Consider the following 14,768-nt stretch of genomic DNA (forward strand, 5'->3'; position numbering starts at 1 on the left):
ACAACACCCCAGCTGTGTTGCTGATGCCTCTGCTGGGCAGCAACTGCCCCCTCCCAGGAACAGCCCCCCCAGCTGGCCAGTGTGACATCACAGCTTCAGCCAGGTAGCCCCGCCCCTCTGCAGGGTGTCATCGCTGATGCTGCGGCAGCAGAGGAGCCCGGCTGCTGCTGGCTGGCTGGGCCAGGGAGGGCCGAGAGTGGCAACGGAGGCCCCCCCGAGGCATGCTCACCCCCTTGAGTGCCCATGTCTAGAGGGGCCTTGGCTCGCAAGCACAGTGCTGGGGAGGATCTGGGCCTGGAAGGGGGCTTGCTGTGCCAGCTGGTCCGCTCCCCGGATTACAACCTGTTTCCCAACTCGGCGGTCTTTGAGAGCAACTTCATCCAGGTAGCTCCCCTTTCCCATCCCCCGGGTGGTTTTTCAGCAGAGGTCAGATGGCTTCAGCTGAGATTCCTTCATTGCAGAGGGTTGGACTAGATGGCCCCTGGGGTGTCCCCTTCCAACTTGTGATTTGAGCCTGGTTTGGGCCGGGGGTGCTTGCTTTTATTCGACAGGTGACCAAGAAGGGGAAATGGGTGGACATCACGAATTCGCCCACCATTGTGACCATGGGAGTGACTTCCTCGGACCCCTGCCTGCCGCTCCCGAACGTCTTGCTGATGGGGCGCCACAGGGTCCCGATCCGGAGGAGCCACAGCAAGGCTTTAAGGCGTCCCCCTCTAGAGCTGACCAGGTAAAGTGCAGAAAAGGGATCTGTTGGTATACAGTGGTACCTCAGGTTACATACGCTTCAGGTTACAGATGCTTCAGGTTACAGACTCCGCTAACCCAGAAATAGTACCTCAGGTTAAGAACTTTGCTTCAGGATGAAAACAGAAATTGTGCTCGGGTGGTGCGGCAGCAGCAGCGGGAGGCTCCATTAGCTAAAGTGGTGCTTCAGGTTAAGAACAGTTTCAGGTTAAGAACGGACCTCCGGAATGGATGAAGTACTTAACCCGAGGTACCACTGTAGTCCAGCACAGGGGTAGGCAACCTAAAGCCCAGGGCCAGATGCGGCCTAATCACCTCAATCCGGCCCACTGACTGTCCGGGAATCAGCGTGTTTTTACATGAGTAGAATGTACCCTTTTATTTAAAATGCATCTCTGGGTTATTTGTGGGGCATAGGAATTATCATTATCATTATCCCTCCCTTCAAAATATAGTCTGGCCCACTGCATGGTCTGAGGGATGGCTGAAAAAGGTTGCATTTGCATTCTATAACACTCAGTAGGGAGGTAGCTTAGGTAGAGGTAGAGTCTGCCCCGAGGTGAGCTTCACAACTGAGGGGGGATTCGAAACCTGGTCTCTTCTGTGTTCTCAGGGCCGGATTTAGGTTTGATGAGGCCCTTAGCTACTGAAGGTCATGGGGCCCTTGATATGTCCAGCTGTCCTTTGTCAACAACAAATGGTCACTGTTTTTGTGTTGAATATATGCTATATGGCAATTGATGGACCTAATAGCTATCTAATGGGATGCGGGTGGCACTGTGGGTTAAACCACAGAGCCTAGGACCTGCCGATCAGAAGGTTGGTGGTTTGAATCCCCGTGATGAGGTGAGCTCCCGTTGCTCAGTCCCTGCTCCTGCCAACCTAGCAGTTCGAAAGCACGTCAAAGTGCAAGTAGATAAATAGGTACCGCTCTGGTGCACGTTTCCGTGCACTGCACTGTTTTTGTGTTGAATATATGCTACATGGTAATTTGTGGACCTAATAGGCATCTCAAGCCATTTGCACATGTTGCCCAGTCCACGCAGAATGGAAGCACCCTATATATAGAAATGAGCAAACCAGTGATATTTTAGGGAGCAGGCTAGCAGGCGGGGCCCATGACTCACATCATAGGAGCCTACACAACACAAAACACTGTTGCTGTATGTAGGTTTTATTTGATTAGCTTTTAATCTTCTATTTTGGAAATGTACATCCAGTGTTGGTTTTTTTCCCTTTAATTTTTTTGGGGGTCCCAAGAGAGTTGGGCCCTAAGCTATAGCTTGTTTAGCTTATACATAAATCCGGCACTTGATGTCCTATTCCAACACTCTAACCACTTCACCACACTGCTTCTGAGCCTCCCCTGCCCAGCAGCGACCATATCCTGATCGCCTCCGCCGCTTTGCCCCAGGCTGCTCCCCCTGCGCTATGTCCGCCTGTCCGTCCACGATGAAGCCCAGCGCATCCTGCGCGTTCAGACTGTGACGGGGAAGGTCTACTACCTGCAGCTGCACCAGGAGCACCCCCGCGGCGTCTTCGCCCTGTGGAGCCGCCTGGCCGAGATCCTGCAGAAGGGCCTCTCCATCACCACCAAGGACCCCAACATTCGCATCCGCCACAGCTTGGTCCCCAGCGGCAGCAGCCCCTCCAGCAGCTCCTCCGGTGAGGTAAGGGGGTTGCTCTTCTTGCAAACTCCGGCACAGGGAGGGACACGGTCCGAGGTCTTGGGGGGGGTGGTTCTTGTGGGATGTGATCCATGAGAGGCAGTCAAGTACAGTGGTACCTCGAGTTACATACGTTTCAGGTTACATACACTTCAGGTTACAGACTCCGCTGACCCAGAAATAGTACCTTGGGTTAAGAACTTTGCTTCAGGATGAGGACAGAAATTGTGCTCCAGCAGAGCGGCAGCAGCAGGAGGCCCCATTAGCTAAAGTGGTGCTTCAGGTTAAGAACAGTTTCAGGTTAAGAACGGACCTCCGGAACGAATTAAGTACTTAACCTGAGGTATCACTGTACAACATTCCTTGTAATGCTAGAGAAGACATACGAGGGGATGTTTGGTCCAGCCAGTCAAAATTTCCTGTACACCAGTGTGGTGTAGTGGTTAAGAGCGGTAGTCTCGTAATCTGGGGAACCGGGTTCGCGTCTCCGCTCCTCCACATGCAGCTGCTGGGTGACCTTTTGCCAGTCACACTTCTTTGAAGTCTCTCAGCCCCACTCACCTCACAGAGTGTTTGTTGTGGGGGAGGAAGGGAAAGGAGAATGTTAGCCGCTTGGAGACTCCTTAAAAGGGAGTGAAAGGCGGGATATCAAATCCAAACTCTTCTTCTTCTTCTTCTTCTTCTTCCTGGCTGGAGCATCCTTCCTTTTGCATGTGATAGAAGGTGGGCATGGCCTTACCTGTCCAGGTAACAAAAGGATGAGTCACGCAGCACACCCCTCTCTCTTTTTTGACTTTGTCCTTCGTTTGACCAGCTTTTAGCTAGGACTGCTCTGCTAACTCTCAGCTAGCAGAAGCACTGGGATGATTCCCCCATATGGGGTAGATCCACACGTACATATTTGTAACTAAGTCTCCCTTCAGGAATCCAACTGTGAACTGATGTGAGTAAACTTCTTTTATTGACTTTGAATAAGATTGTGGCGTCTTTATTCTTTTAAGAGGGATTCAAGGGAACTTACCAGGAACGTACAATTCAGTCTGAGACAGACTGAACTGTATAATAGTGAGAGGCTCACACGAGCCTGCAACCAGCTATCTGCTGTGCATGTAAAAAGGGGAATATAACTCTGCTACATAAAGGAACTTGCTAGCGCAAGTTAGGAAGGATATTAATAAACAATATTCTCTGAGGAGCTCTGAGGAGAAACACCTCAAAGCAGGTTATAAAAAGATAAACCCGGAAGAATTTCCGACAATACTTTAAAACATACAAAAAGTTAAAATACAGGCAAACCCCCATTTATGTGGGATTGAATTGTTCGTTCCTGGTAAGTTCCCTTGAATCCCTCTTAAAATGCATTCAGATGCATTTAAATGAAAGAGTGTATATTTGAAATGCCATTGAAAAAACCTGCAAACTCCCTGTTCTGGCACTGGCCCATTTGGCCCCTTTTTGTGACATTTTTGGGTCGCTTCAGCATGATGTGTGTGTGGGCAGTCATGCTCATATCAGACACACCTAAAATGGTCACTGCCTCTACCGAAATAGGCTAGAATTCACGTCGACCTTCTTGGCATCTGGGCAGGTTGGTCTAAACAGAAGCTGCTTTTAGTGGGCGCTGGAAAGAGTGCATTGAAGGTGCCTGCTTCCTATCAAGAGGCAGGGAGTTCCAAAGTTGCCACACTAAAAAAACACCCAGGTTCTTGCAAATGCAGAACAGATATTACACGGTTTCCCTGCTTCTCATTTAATCCCAACAAGAACCCTGTGAGGGTTTGGCTGAGAGGCAGTGACTGTGCCAGTGAGCCTCCTCTCCAAGTGGGAATAATAATAATAATAATAATAATAATAATAATAATAATAATAATAATAATTAATAAAGACCCCAGCTTCCAACACATATAAAAGCCCAATAAAGCACAAAACATTAACAATCTGATCCAGTATGAAAAGTCACAATATATTTTAAAATAATTTTATTTATTTTAAACCACTTATATTAAACAAAGCAATATTCAATAATCTATTCGAATCTAACACTGTAAAATTAAACGCCAAATAATAATTTGAAGGATGGCTAATCGGTGCTTGTTTGTAACTTTGGCAGGGTTTTGCGTTATGATTGCTGCAAATGGCTTCGATATGCATTTTTATGACAGAGCGGCATACAGATATTTGTTATAAATAATTGAACTGGGTGGGGGGCAGCCAGGGGGGAACGGGGGGTGCCTTGGATTCACAGCAGCCTCTCTGGTTCTCGCCCCCCCCCATTATGGCCTCAGTACGTGGACAGGGCGACCCGGGGAAGGAGCGAAATGAAGAAAGCCGGCAAGAAGGTGACAGGTGCCCTCGCCCACATCTCGAAAAGCCCCCCAAAGGACAAAGGCAAGAGGAAGTAAGTGGCCTGGACTTATTTCATGGGGCTCCTTACCAACGGACGCAAAATTGTAGAGCTGGGAGGGTCATTTAGCCCAACCCCATAAAATTCAGGATTCGCAGCAGAAATCATCCCAGGCAGACAGCTGCCGAACCTGAGTTAATCTAAGAACATCAGAACAGGCATCTGGGTCAGGCCAGTCTGGTCCAGCCTCCTGTTCTCACAGTGGCCAGTCAGATGCCCTTCGTGGGAAAGCAGCAAGCAGGATTTGAACACAAGGGCAGCTCTCCCCTCTGGGGTCTGGAAGCATTAGATGCAGAGCATAGCCATCATGACTCTATGAATTTGTCCCATCCTCTTTAAAAGCCTTCCAAGTTGATGGCCATCATTTATTTCCTCCTGGGGAGGAGTGTTGTAGTTTGAAGGAGTTTTGGAAAACCTCCAATGAATCAGAACTGTAGGTTTGGAAGAGATCCCCCAAGGTAATCCAGTCCAACCCCCTGAAATGCAGGAACCACAGCTAAAGGATCCCTGACACAGGGCCGCCCAACCTTTGCATAGGTAAAGATAGAGGGACCCCTGACCATTAGGTCCAGTCCCGGACAACTCTGGGGTTGCGGTGCTCATCTTGCTTTCCTGGCCGAGGGAGCCGGCGTACAGCTTCCGGGTCATGACTAAGCCGCTTCTGGCGAAACCAGAGCAGCGCATGGAAACGCCGTTTACCTTCCCGCCGGAGCGGTACCTATTTATATACTTGGACTTTGACGTGCCTTTGAACTGCCAGGTTGGCAGGAGCTGGGACCGAGCAACGGGAGCTCACCCCGTCATGGGGATTCGAACCACCGACCTTCTGATCGGCAAGTCCTAGGCTCTGTGGGTTAACCCTCTGCATAAAGACCTTCAAAGGAGGAGGAGAGGCCTGTGAACTGTCCTGAGAACTACAGATGAAGGGGGCGGCATGGAAAGTTAATACCGTATATACTCGAGTATAAGCTAACCTGAATATAAGCCGAGGCACCTAATTTTAGCACAGAAAACTGGGAACACTTATTGACTTGAGTATAAGCCAGCTCACCACACCACAAACCTTGTGGTGGCGGCAGTGGTGGAGGAAGCACAAGCAGCCCCAAAGAGCTGCTTTTGGGGCTGCTCATTCCTCCTCCGCCGCCTTTGCCGCTGCTGTTGGTGACGGCGGAGGAGGAGGAATGAGCAGCCCCAAAGGACCCTCACTTGAGTATAAGCCAAGGGGGGCCTTTTCAGCATAAAAAATGTGCTGAAAAAGTTGGCTTATACTCGAGTATATATGGTAAATAATAATAAGGATAATTATAATAATGATAATTTGGATCCGTCGGTTCATGTCCTAATAGGCACTTCCCAGTGCTCTATGGCACAACAGCTGGAGCGTTTTCTTGCAGGCTTGAGGGCACATTTTTGGCATATCAAAGGGTGCTCTGGGAATGGCTGGCAGTCAATGAGACCGGGCAGGGCTCCTCTTCCTCTGCCTGGGGCTAGTCTGGGGGTGGGAGGCAGTTGCTCAGGTCAGTGGGGAGGAAACGGCAGCTCTGGGCTGGAGGGGCAGAAAACGGACAAGCAGGGATCACCCCAGAGCGGCAAAGTCCACTCTGTGCTGTGCGATGGCTGGGAAAGTGGAATGAGCTTTAAAGGCAAAGAAGTTGCTTTAGTGGTGGATGCCTTGGTTGTGATTTCTGAATTGCAGGGGGTTGGACTAAATGACCCTGGGGTCCCTTCCAATTCTACAGTTTTAGGATTCTACGCAACACATAGTTAAATGATGGAACTCACGGCCACAGGAGCAGTGGTGGCCACAAACTGAGATGCAGTGGCGTAGCGTGGGGGGTGCAGGGGGGGCCGGCCGCACCGGGCGCAACATCTGGGGGTTAGGGTTAGGGGGCGCAAATCCACGGTTAGGGGGCGCAAATCCACGGGTTAGGGGCGCACTTGCCTTGCCCCGGGTGCTGACAACCCACGCTACGCCACTGCTGAGATGGCTTTAAAAAAGGATTCATGGAGGGAGGCAGCGACACTTCTGAATCCAGTTGTTGGAAACCACAGGAGGGGAAAGAGTATTGGGATGTGTCCGGGGAGACGGGGGCATTTGGCAGGCCCCCAGCTGGCTCCAGCCACCAGCCAGCAACTGGACAAATTCCGGTTCTCGGAACAGCATCAATCAGTGACTCGAGCCTCAGAAACCTTTAGAGACTGAGCACGCTCTTATCAGCAGAGTGAATAAATCTTCACAATGGAAGGAGCGGACAGAGACATATGTAAGCATATTTACAGCTTTTTATTCAGCATAGTTTACAGCATGTCTGCTTCCCCTCGTGTCCAAGCAAACAACAGTATAGCAAAAGCTATATATAACGGAAGTTCCCAGCAGACTGTGCTGGAAGTAAACAGACATGTGACATACAACAACTCCACATGCCTGTTTGGGGAAGCTTTTAATGTTTGAAGTTTTATTCTATTTAATATTCTGTTGGGAGCTGCCCAGAGTGGCTGGGGAAACCCAGCCAGATGGGTCGGGTATAAATAATAATAGTAATAATAATATTTTTAAATTGTTATTATTATTAGCATTCCTAAAACAACGTCAATTGTCAATCGATTGACGTTGGAGAGAAACGTGAGTTGAGAAACAAGATCAAGGGTACATATTGATATAGGAATGTATTAGATAAAGTGTAAAGAAATATACAATAATAAGAATACTTTCATTTGTAAAAAAAAAGAATATGCAACAAGATTGATAGGACGTCTGTAGTGTTGGTACAAATATTATTTTGAAATAGCTTTATGTCTTTGTTTTTTCTTTCTTTGGGTACATAAATTTGGTATATAAACTTTGTATACATGTTGGAAATTATACTATAATATGCCCTGTAATGTAATATGATAATGTATACATATGTGACTGTCAAGGCTGCCCAAGGTCCCAGCTCACAAAGGACCAACGCTGCTTTCTAATTAAATACAAAAGTCTTTATTGAAGTTCAGTTTCACTTCCAGAGCCGCAGCGCGCAGCCCCACGTCTCAACTGTCAGACCGCTGATGACCCTTCTGAATCTCCTCCCCCTGTACACCAATTTAAGACCCTCACCTTGCTCCACCTTTTCCGCTGCTCCTTCCTCCTCTGGGTCCGCCTGCCCGCCGGGGTCTCGCCCTTCCTAGCCTCTTCTGCCGCTGATTCCCCTGAGCCTTCTCCCTCCCTCCGGCGGGCTTTAGGAGCTGGTTCCCCATCCGGGTCTCCTGCTGTCCCGCGCGCCTGTACATTTGAACTTGGCGCGCGCGCCCAGCCAGCAGTTTTCCTCCTAACCGTTTCACTGCTGCTGTCACTGCTTCCCCCTTCGGGGGGACTAGCTGCAACTGACCTCCCCTCCCTTCCCCCACTCTCCGATGGAGGCGTGGTCAGCCCTGACTTACTCTCCCTCCCCTCCGGAGGAGACACTGGCCCTGACACATGTGACTCTTCCCCCCCACTACGCTCTGGTGGGGAAACTGGTCCCGATCCTCCACTGCTGCTTTGGGGTTCCCCTCTGGCTCCTTGTTTCTGGTGCGTCCCCCCTGGGACCCCCCTTGCCCTGACCATCGGAGCCCCCTTCTGGGAATCTTCTGATTCGCTGGAGAAGCTCATGGAATCTCTCGGGCCACTGTCATACTCCCCTACGCTTCCCTCGGATTCTTCCCCTTCGCTCTCCAATTCCTCTCTCCTCAGTGCTCCTGCTCCTGATTCCCTGACAGTGACATAAGAACGTTAAAAGGAAAGCAGTCCTAAGACATAACACAGAGCTTTGAGGCACATTCCAAATTTCTTAAGCCACATCCTTGTGTTGCATTTTGTCTCCTTCCCTGACAGGGTGTCCTTTCAGGGAGATTACAAGGACGAACTCTCGGCTCTGTCCAATGACATTAAAGGTAAGCAATCCCCCCCCTCAAAAAAGTGCTTATTTCTGCCAATAGCCAGCACCCACCTGCCATGAGATGCCACTGAGCCCCTGCAAATCCCAGGTGTGCAGAGTCAGAGGGAAGAAGCAGTGGGACAGACACTCAAGTCTCTGTCTCCGAAGTGGAGCAGGTGCATGGCATGGCAAAAGCCCTCAGGATCTGCTGTGGATGAGGGTCAAAGTAAATGGCTCTGGGCGCAGAGGAGCCTTTTCCTAACCGGGTGCCCTCCAGCTGTGTTGCGCTATAACTCCCAGCCATCCCAGCAAATGGTGGGGTCCTGCAACTGGAGCTGGAGTCCTGCAACATCTGGAGGGAGCAGCTATTATTATCGCTGTGAATTTTATTTATTGCCAGCGCGAGTTAAGGCATTCAAGCACAATGTTAAAAACAGATTAAAACAACCTCCAGCTGTAAAACGAAGGCGGGTCCCTAAGGACATGTACCTCGAGTGGCGAAAGCCAGAGCAAAGAGGTGCGTCTTCACTATGGGAGGGAAGCAGAGTAATGAAGGTGTCAGGCACACTTCTGTGGAAAGGGAGGCCCACAGCTTAGGGGTCGCAACAGAGAAAGCCCTCTCCCCCCCGGGACGCCAACCCCAAGTCTCTGAGGATGGAGGAACCATCAAGAGCCCCCCCTCTGCTAATCCCAGCACCCAAAAGGGCCTGTAGCGAAGGAGGTGGCCTTTCAGACACAGTGGTACCTTGGTTCTTGAACTTAATCCATTCTGGGAGTCCATTCGATTCCCAAAACTGTTTGAAAATCAAGGCACAGGTTCCGATTGGCTGCAAGACCTTCCTGCACTCAATTGGAAGCCGTGTCAGGTGTTCGGCTTCCCAAAAACATTCACAAACTGGAACATTCACTTCCAGGTTTGTGGCATCCGGGAGCCGATTTGTTTAGGCGCCAAGCCGTTTGACTACCAAGGTACCACTGTGTTAGCAGCCAGAGTCATTTGAGGCTGTAAACACCAACACAAAGCTCTTGAATTGGGCCTGGAAATGAACCCCCAACCAGTGCAGCTGTTTTAAAATGGGGCTTATATGAGAACCCCAAACAGGAATCTGGCTGCTGCATTTTGGGATGGCTGAAGTTTCCGAGGCGTCTTCAAGGGCAGCCCCACGAAAATGGTATTGCAGTAGCCCAGCCTGGAAGTTACCAGTGCATGGAGTTCAGAGGCCAAGTTGTCTCTTTTCAAAGGGGGCCACTGGCAGCTACAGGGACCTGGGTGGTGCTGTAGTCTAAACCACTGAGCCTCTTGGGCTTGCAGATTGGAATGTTGGCAGTTTGAATCCCTGCAACGGGGTGAACTCCCGTTGCTCTGTCCCAGCTCCTGCCAACCTAGCAGTTCAAAAGCACACCAGTGGAAGTAGATAAATAGGTACTACTGCAGTGGGAAGGTAAATTGTGTTTCTGTGCGCTCTGGCTTCCGTCACAGTGTTCTGTTGCGTCAGAAGCAGTTTAGTCCTGCTGGCCACATGATCCGGAAAGCTGTCTGTGGACAAACACCGGTTCCCTTGGCCCAAAAGCGAGAGGAGCGCCGCAACCTCATAGTTGCCTTTGACTGGACGTAACTTTTCAGGGGTCCTTTACCTTTACCTTTTTACTGGCAGTTCACAAACTCCAAAGCCACCCCAGCTGAGCCAAGAGGCTCCTTCAATTTTAATGGAGCAGCTGTAGCCGCAGATAGGATGGAGACTCCAGAACAGGCATCCACAACCTTCAGCCCTCCAGATGTTTTGAACTACAATTCCCATCATCGCTGGCCACTGGTCCTGTTAGCTAGGGATCATGGGAGTTGTAGGCCAAAACATCTGGAGGGCCACAGATTGGGGATGCCTGCTCCAGAAGAGGAACCACTGAGACAGAAATCGGGTGCCAGAATCTTCTGGAGAGGAAGAAGGAATTCCTTTTCCTAACTAGGCACCAGAAACTCCCACTCTCAGCATTGCAAGGAGCTGGAGCCCCCAGGCAGGACAGGTTTAACTATTTGGCACTGATTAATGCGGGATGCGAGGTGGTGCTGTGGTCTAAACCATTGAGCCTCTTGGGCTTGCTGATCAGAAGGTCGGTGGTTTGAATTCCCGCGACGGGGTGAGTTCCTGTTGCTTGGTCCCTGCTCCTGCCAACCTAGCAGTTCGAAAGCATGCCAAAAAGTGCAAGTAGATAAATAGGTACCACTCCGGCAGGAAGGTAAACTGCATTTCCATGCGCTGCTCTGGTTTTGCCAGAAGCGGCTTAGTCATGCTGGCCACATGACCCAGAAAAACTGTCTGCGGACAAATGTTGGCTCCCTCGGCCAGTAAAGCGAGATGAGTCCCGCAACCCCAGAGTCGTCCGTGACTGGACTTAACGGTCAGGTGTCCTTTACCTTAATCCAGATTAGTGGTTCTAGATGTGGGATTGTTTACAGAAGGAAGCACATTGCTGCTTATTTAGTTGTTTATTGCATCCATATCCTGCCTTTTCCTCAAAGGACCACAAGAGGGCATATGCGGTTTTCCCTCCCTCCTCATTTAATCTTCCCAGCAACTCTGTAAAGTAGGTTAGACTGAGAGATGGCAGGTACCGCCCCCCCAGGAACCCCCCCCAGTGAGTTTAGGGTCAAGTGGGAATTTGAACCCTGTTCTCTCAGGACCTAGTCCTCATTTCATTCCCACAACAGCCCTGGGAGGTGGTTTAGGCTCACAGGCAGTGATTGGCCCCAGCACACCCAGTGAAAGCTTCAGGGCTGAGGGGGGATTTGAACCCAAGTCTCTCCCAGGTCCTAGCCTCGCACTCTAACCACTAGTCCATGCTGACTCCCTTGCTCAGACTAAGGCCCATCAGACCAGATCTTTTGTGACCACCTATAGCCACAATTTTATTAGCCCTCCTCTGTGGGATAAAACTGCATTGCCCAGAGGCTGCTAATACATTTTATTTACCTTATGAAATTTTACAGCTCACTTGGTTGTAGAAAACCTCAGAGCAGTTTGCGAAAATAATGAAACAGTCTGATTATTACCGGCAATTAAGTGATGAAACTAGTATGCATAAAATCAGCAGCTGAGTTTTTTTTTTAGGTCAACTTGGTTTTTTTAACTTTTATTATTGAAAATTGGGGGGGGTGTTATTGAAAATTTTGGGGTGTAATGTTTTTAGTAGTTTTCTATTTTTTTTTTTATTTTTAAGCAATAACTCTAAAATAACTCAACTCGACAAAAATTTTACTTGGTGCCAAAAAGCGGTGTCAATGGGCAGGGAGTTCCAAAGTGTAGCTGCTTGCAAAGGCAGAATGGGGATTATGAGGTACCCATAGCAGTGCCAGTTCCACAGTTTGGAGTGGTGAGGAGGGCATATATATGGGCCCCAGTGCTTGGGGTGGTCTCATGCCTGACCCCTTAATTCCACCTTGCAGGGGCGCCTTTGCGGTGCGATCTGAGCCCTCCCGCTTCCTTCACCCGCTTCCCTGTGCTCTGCCCCTCAGTGCTGTTCTACGACATGCCCGCCCCCCTGGTTTGCGCCCGGTGCAAAGGCCGTCTCTCCAAGATGTCCCGCCGGCACAGCCGAGAGCTCAGGCCCTCCGAGACGGATTTGGACCTCCTGCCTTGGATGGACAGCAGGAGCTACGGACTCTGGCAGCAAGAGACGCCTTCGTGGCTGCAGCCCCTCAACCGGCTGAGCAGCCTGGCTGCCGCAGGCCTGAAGTAGAGAGACGGGCAGAGGCGCTTCGGCTCGGTCTGGGCACTGGAGATGAAGGCTGGGCAGCGATGCCACTGGGGAAACTGAGGCACCGGCTGGCAGAGACTAGAGAGAGAAATCCAAAGCGTAATAAAACTATATGGCTGGGTGTGAGCGGTATGGTGGGCAGCCCTTTTTTTGGAGGGGGGGAGGGGGTGTCACTTGGTGTTTCTGGCTTATGTTCCTGCCCCCTTTCTTGTCCTCGGATCTCATGCCAGGGAGGACGAAGGGAAAGTGGCCAGAAGAAGAGTTTGGATTTGATATCCCACCTTTCACTCCCTTTTTTAAAGGAGCCTCAAAGCGGCTCACATTCTCCTTTCCCTTCCTCCCCCACAACAAACACTCTGTGAGGTGAGTGGGGCTGAGAGACTTCAGAGAAGTGTGACTGGCCCAAGGTCACCCAGCAGCTGCATGTGGAGGAGCGGAGACGCAAACACGGTTCCCCAGATTACGAGACTACCGCTCTTAACCACTACACCACACTGGCACTACACCAGAAATGCCCCCCCCCCCCGGCTGCAATTTCTAGCATTCACAGGGCTGGGAGGATGTACAGTGGCACCATGGTTCTCAAACGCCTTGGTACTCAAACGCCTTGGAACCCAAACACTGCAAACCCAGAAGTAAGTGTTCCGGTTTGCAAACTTTTTTTGGCAGCTGAACATGCTCCATTTTGAGTGTTACGCTTCCGATTTGAGTGTTACACTGAGGTCTGTCTGTTTTTACTATTTATTTTGCGTTTTTGTTTTTGTGGCTCTTTTTTGTTTTGTTTTTGTGACTGTGTGGAACCCAGTTCAGCTCCTGATGGATTGATTGTGTGTCTGCAGTACATTGTTTATTGCGTTCATTTTATGGATCGATGGTCTCGTTAGATAGTAAAAATCCATGTTAAATTGCTGTTTTAGGGGTGGTTTTTTAAAGTCTGGAACGGATTAATCCATTTTGCATTACCTTCTATGGGAAACCGCGCCTTGGTTTTGGAACGCTTTGGTTTTGGAGCTTACTTCCAGAATGGAACAGATCCCCTGCAATGTAGGAATCTCAACTAGATCTTACACGACAGGTATCCATCCAACCTCTGCTTAAAAGTGTTCAGCGAAGGAGAATCCACCGCTCTTCCTGGAATCCTTCCTCTGGGCAGTTTATAACTTATCACTCTAGGTTCCTTTTTGCAAGGAGCATGGAAGAGGCTGGCATAGCTTCCCCCAAAGAATCCTGTGTGTCTCAGTTCATTTAGAAATCCACAGGATTCCCCAGGATTCCTTGGCACAACTGCTATTAAGCCAGATAAGTCTGGTGTGGATATTTTTCTTAGCCAAAAGGGGTTGGCACAGACAACCCGTTGTGTCAGTTGCCCCCCAGAGATGCCAAACTTGACCCAAAATCCATTTTTGAACACTGCCCTTTTGTGACACAAACAATGAACCCAAGTGTCATAGTCCAGTCTTTGCCTTTTCCAACCCATCCAAAAATTTCTCATAAAACCTAGACCTGCAAGTGTCTTTCCAGTGTCCCGGACGCACAACCTCAGGTGGCCAAGCAGAAGACACATTTAACTAAATCAACAATATTTCTGCTTCTGGGAAGAGGCCATTTCATCGCTGAAATGAAGCAGAGCGATCAGGAGAGGAGGACAAGGAGATGCCAGCGGCTCAGGAGAGCAAATATTTGGGGAAGGCGGAAAGAGGGCTTACTGGCTGGGATTACACCAGGCTCACCTGTTGTGGCCTGTAGCCTACAGACCTGTTCAGGGGGAGCAGGTGTGCTTCAAATTGAGCAGGTGATAGACGGACACTTCAGGACTAGGTTTACCTAGTTCAGCATCCTGTTTCTGATAGATTTTGGGGAAGAACAGGTGCAAAGTGTGACTGCCCTGCCTGGAGTGTCATTTCTGTGTGCCAGTGCCTCACAGTGCATATGAGGTTTTATTTGTTGCAATGGCCATGATGCCAGCCCATAATATGCTTTCACTTTATCGGGATTTCCCCTTGCAGCAGAAAAGCTGGTAAAATAAAAACAACCCATTACATATCTGCAGCCACTGCTGGTGGGGACGCTCCACAAATCACAGAAGTAAAGCATTGGGGGGGGGGTTGAAGGGATCCCCAAGGGTCATCTAGACCAACCCCCTGCAATACAGGAATCCCTGGCAGGTGGTCCTCCAACCTCTGTTGAGAAACCTCCAATGAATGGGAGATCACCACCTTCCAAGGGCAGGGCTGGATGAAGCACAAAGCAAAATGAGCATGGGCTTAGGGCATCAAGGGAAGGGAAATGTTTCATTGCTGG

General features: G+C 49.9%; 1 protein-coding gene across 4 annotated transcripts; it reads left to right on the top strand.

Annotated features, from left to right (window-relative positions):
• Positions 1-121: 121 nt before the first annotated feature.
• LOC310743029 (Golgi-associated RAB2 interactor protein 1A-like) lies at positions 122-12,593 on the top strand. 4 transcript variants are annotated; one of them, XM_083573093.1, is made up of 6 exons: positions 125-384; positions 552-730; positions 2,162-2,417; positions 4,700-4,812; positions 8,672-8,730; positions 12,157-12,593. In XM_083573093.1, the coding sequence occupies exons 1-6, from the start codon at positions 244-246 to the stop codon at positions 12,447-12,449; spliced, it is 1,041 nt and encodes a 346-aa protein (XP_083429219.1). In that variant the 5' UTR covers positions 125-243; the 3' UTR covers positions 12,450-12,593. The 4 variants fall into 4 exon arrangements, with proteins under 4 accessions (XP_083429221.1, XP_083429222.1, XP_083429219.1 ...); XM_083573094.1 differs by having other exon boundaries at positions 139-384; positions 12,226-12,593; XM_083573095.1 differs by lacking the exon at positions 552-730 and having other exon boundaries at positions 122-384.
• Positions 12,594-14,768: the final 2,175 nt, after the last annotated feature.

The sequence above is a fragment of the Podarcis filfolensis genome (genome assembly GCF_964270895.1).
Source record: "Podarcis filfolensis genome assembly, chromosome: 10".
NCBI lineage: Eukaryota > Metazoa > Chordata > Lepidosauria > Squamata > Lacertidae > Podarcis > Podarcis filfolensis.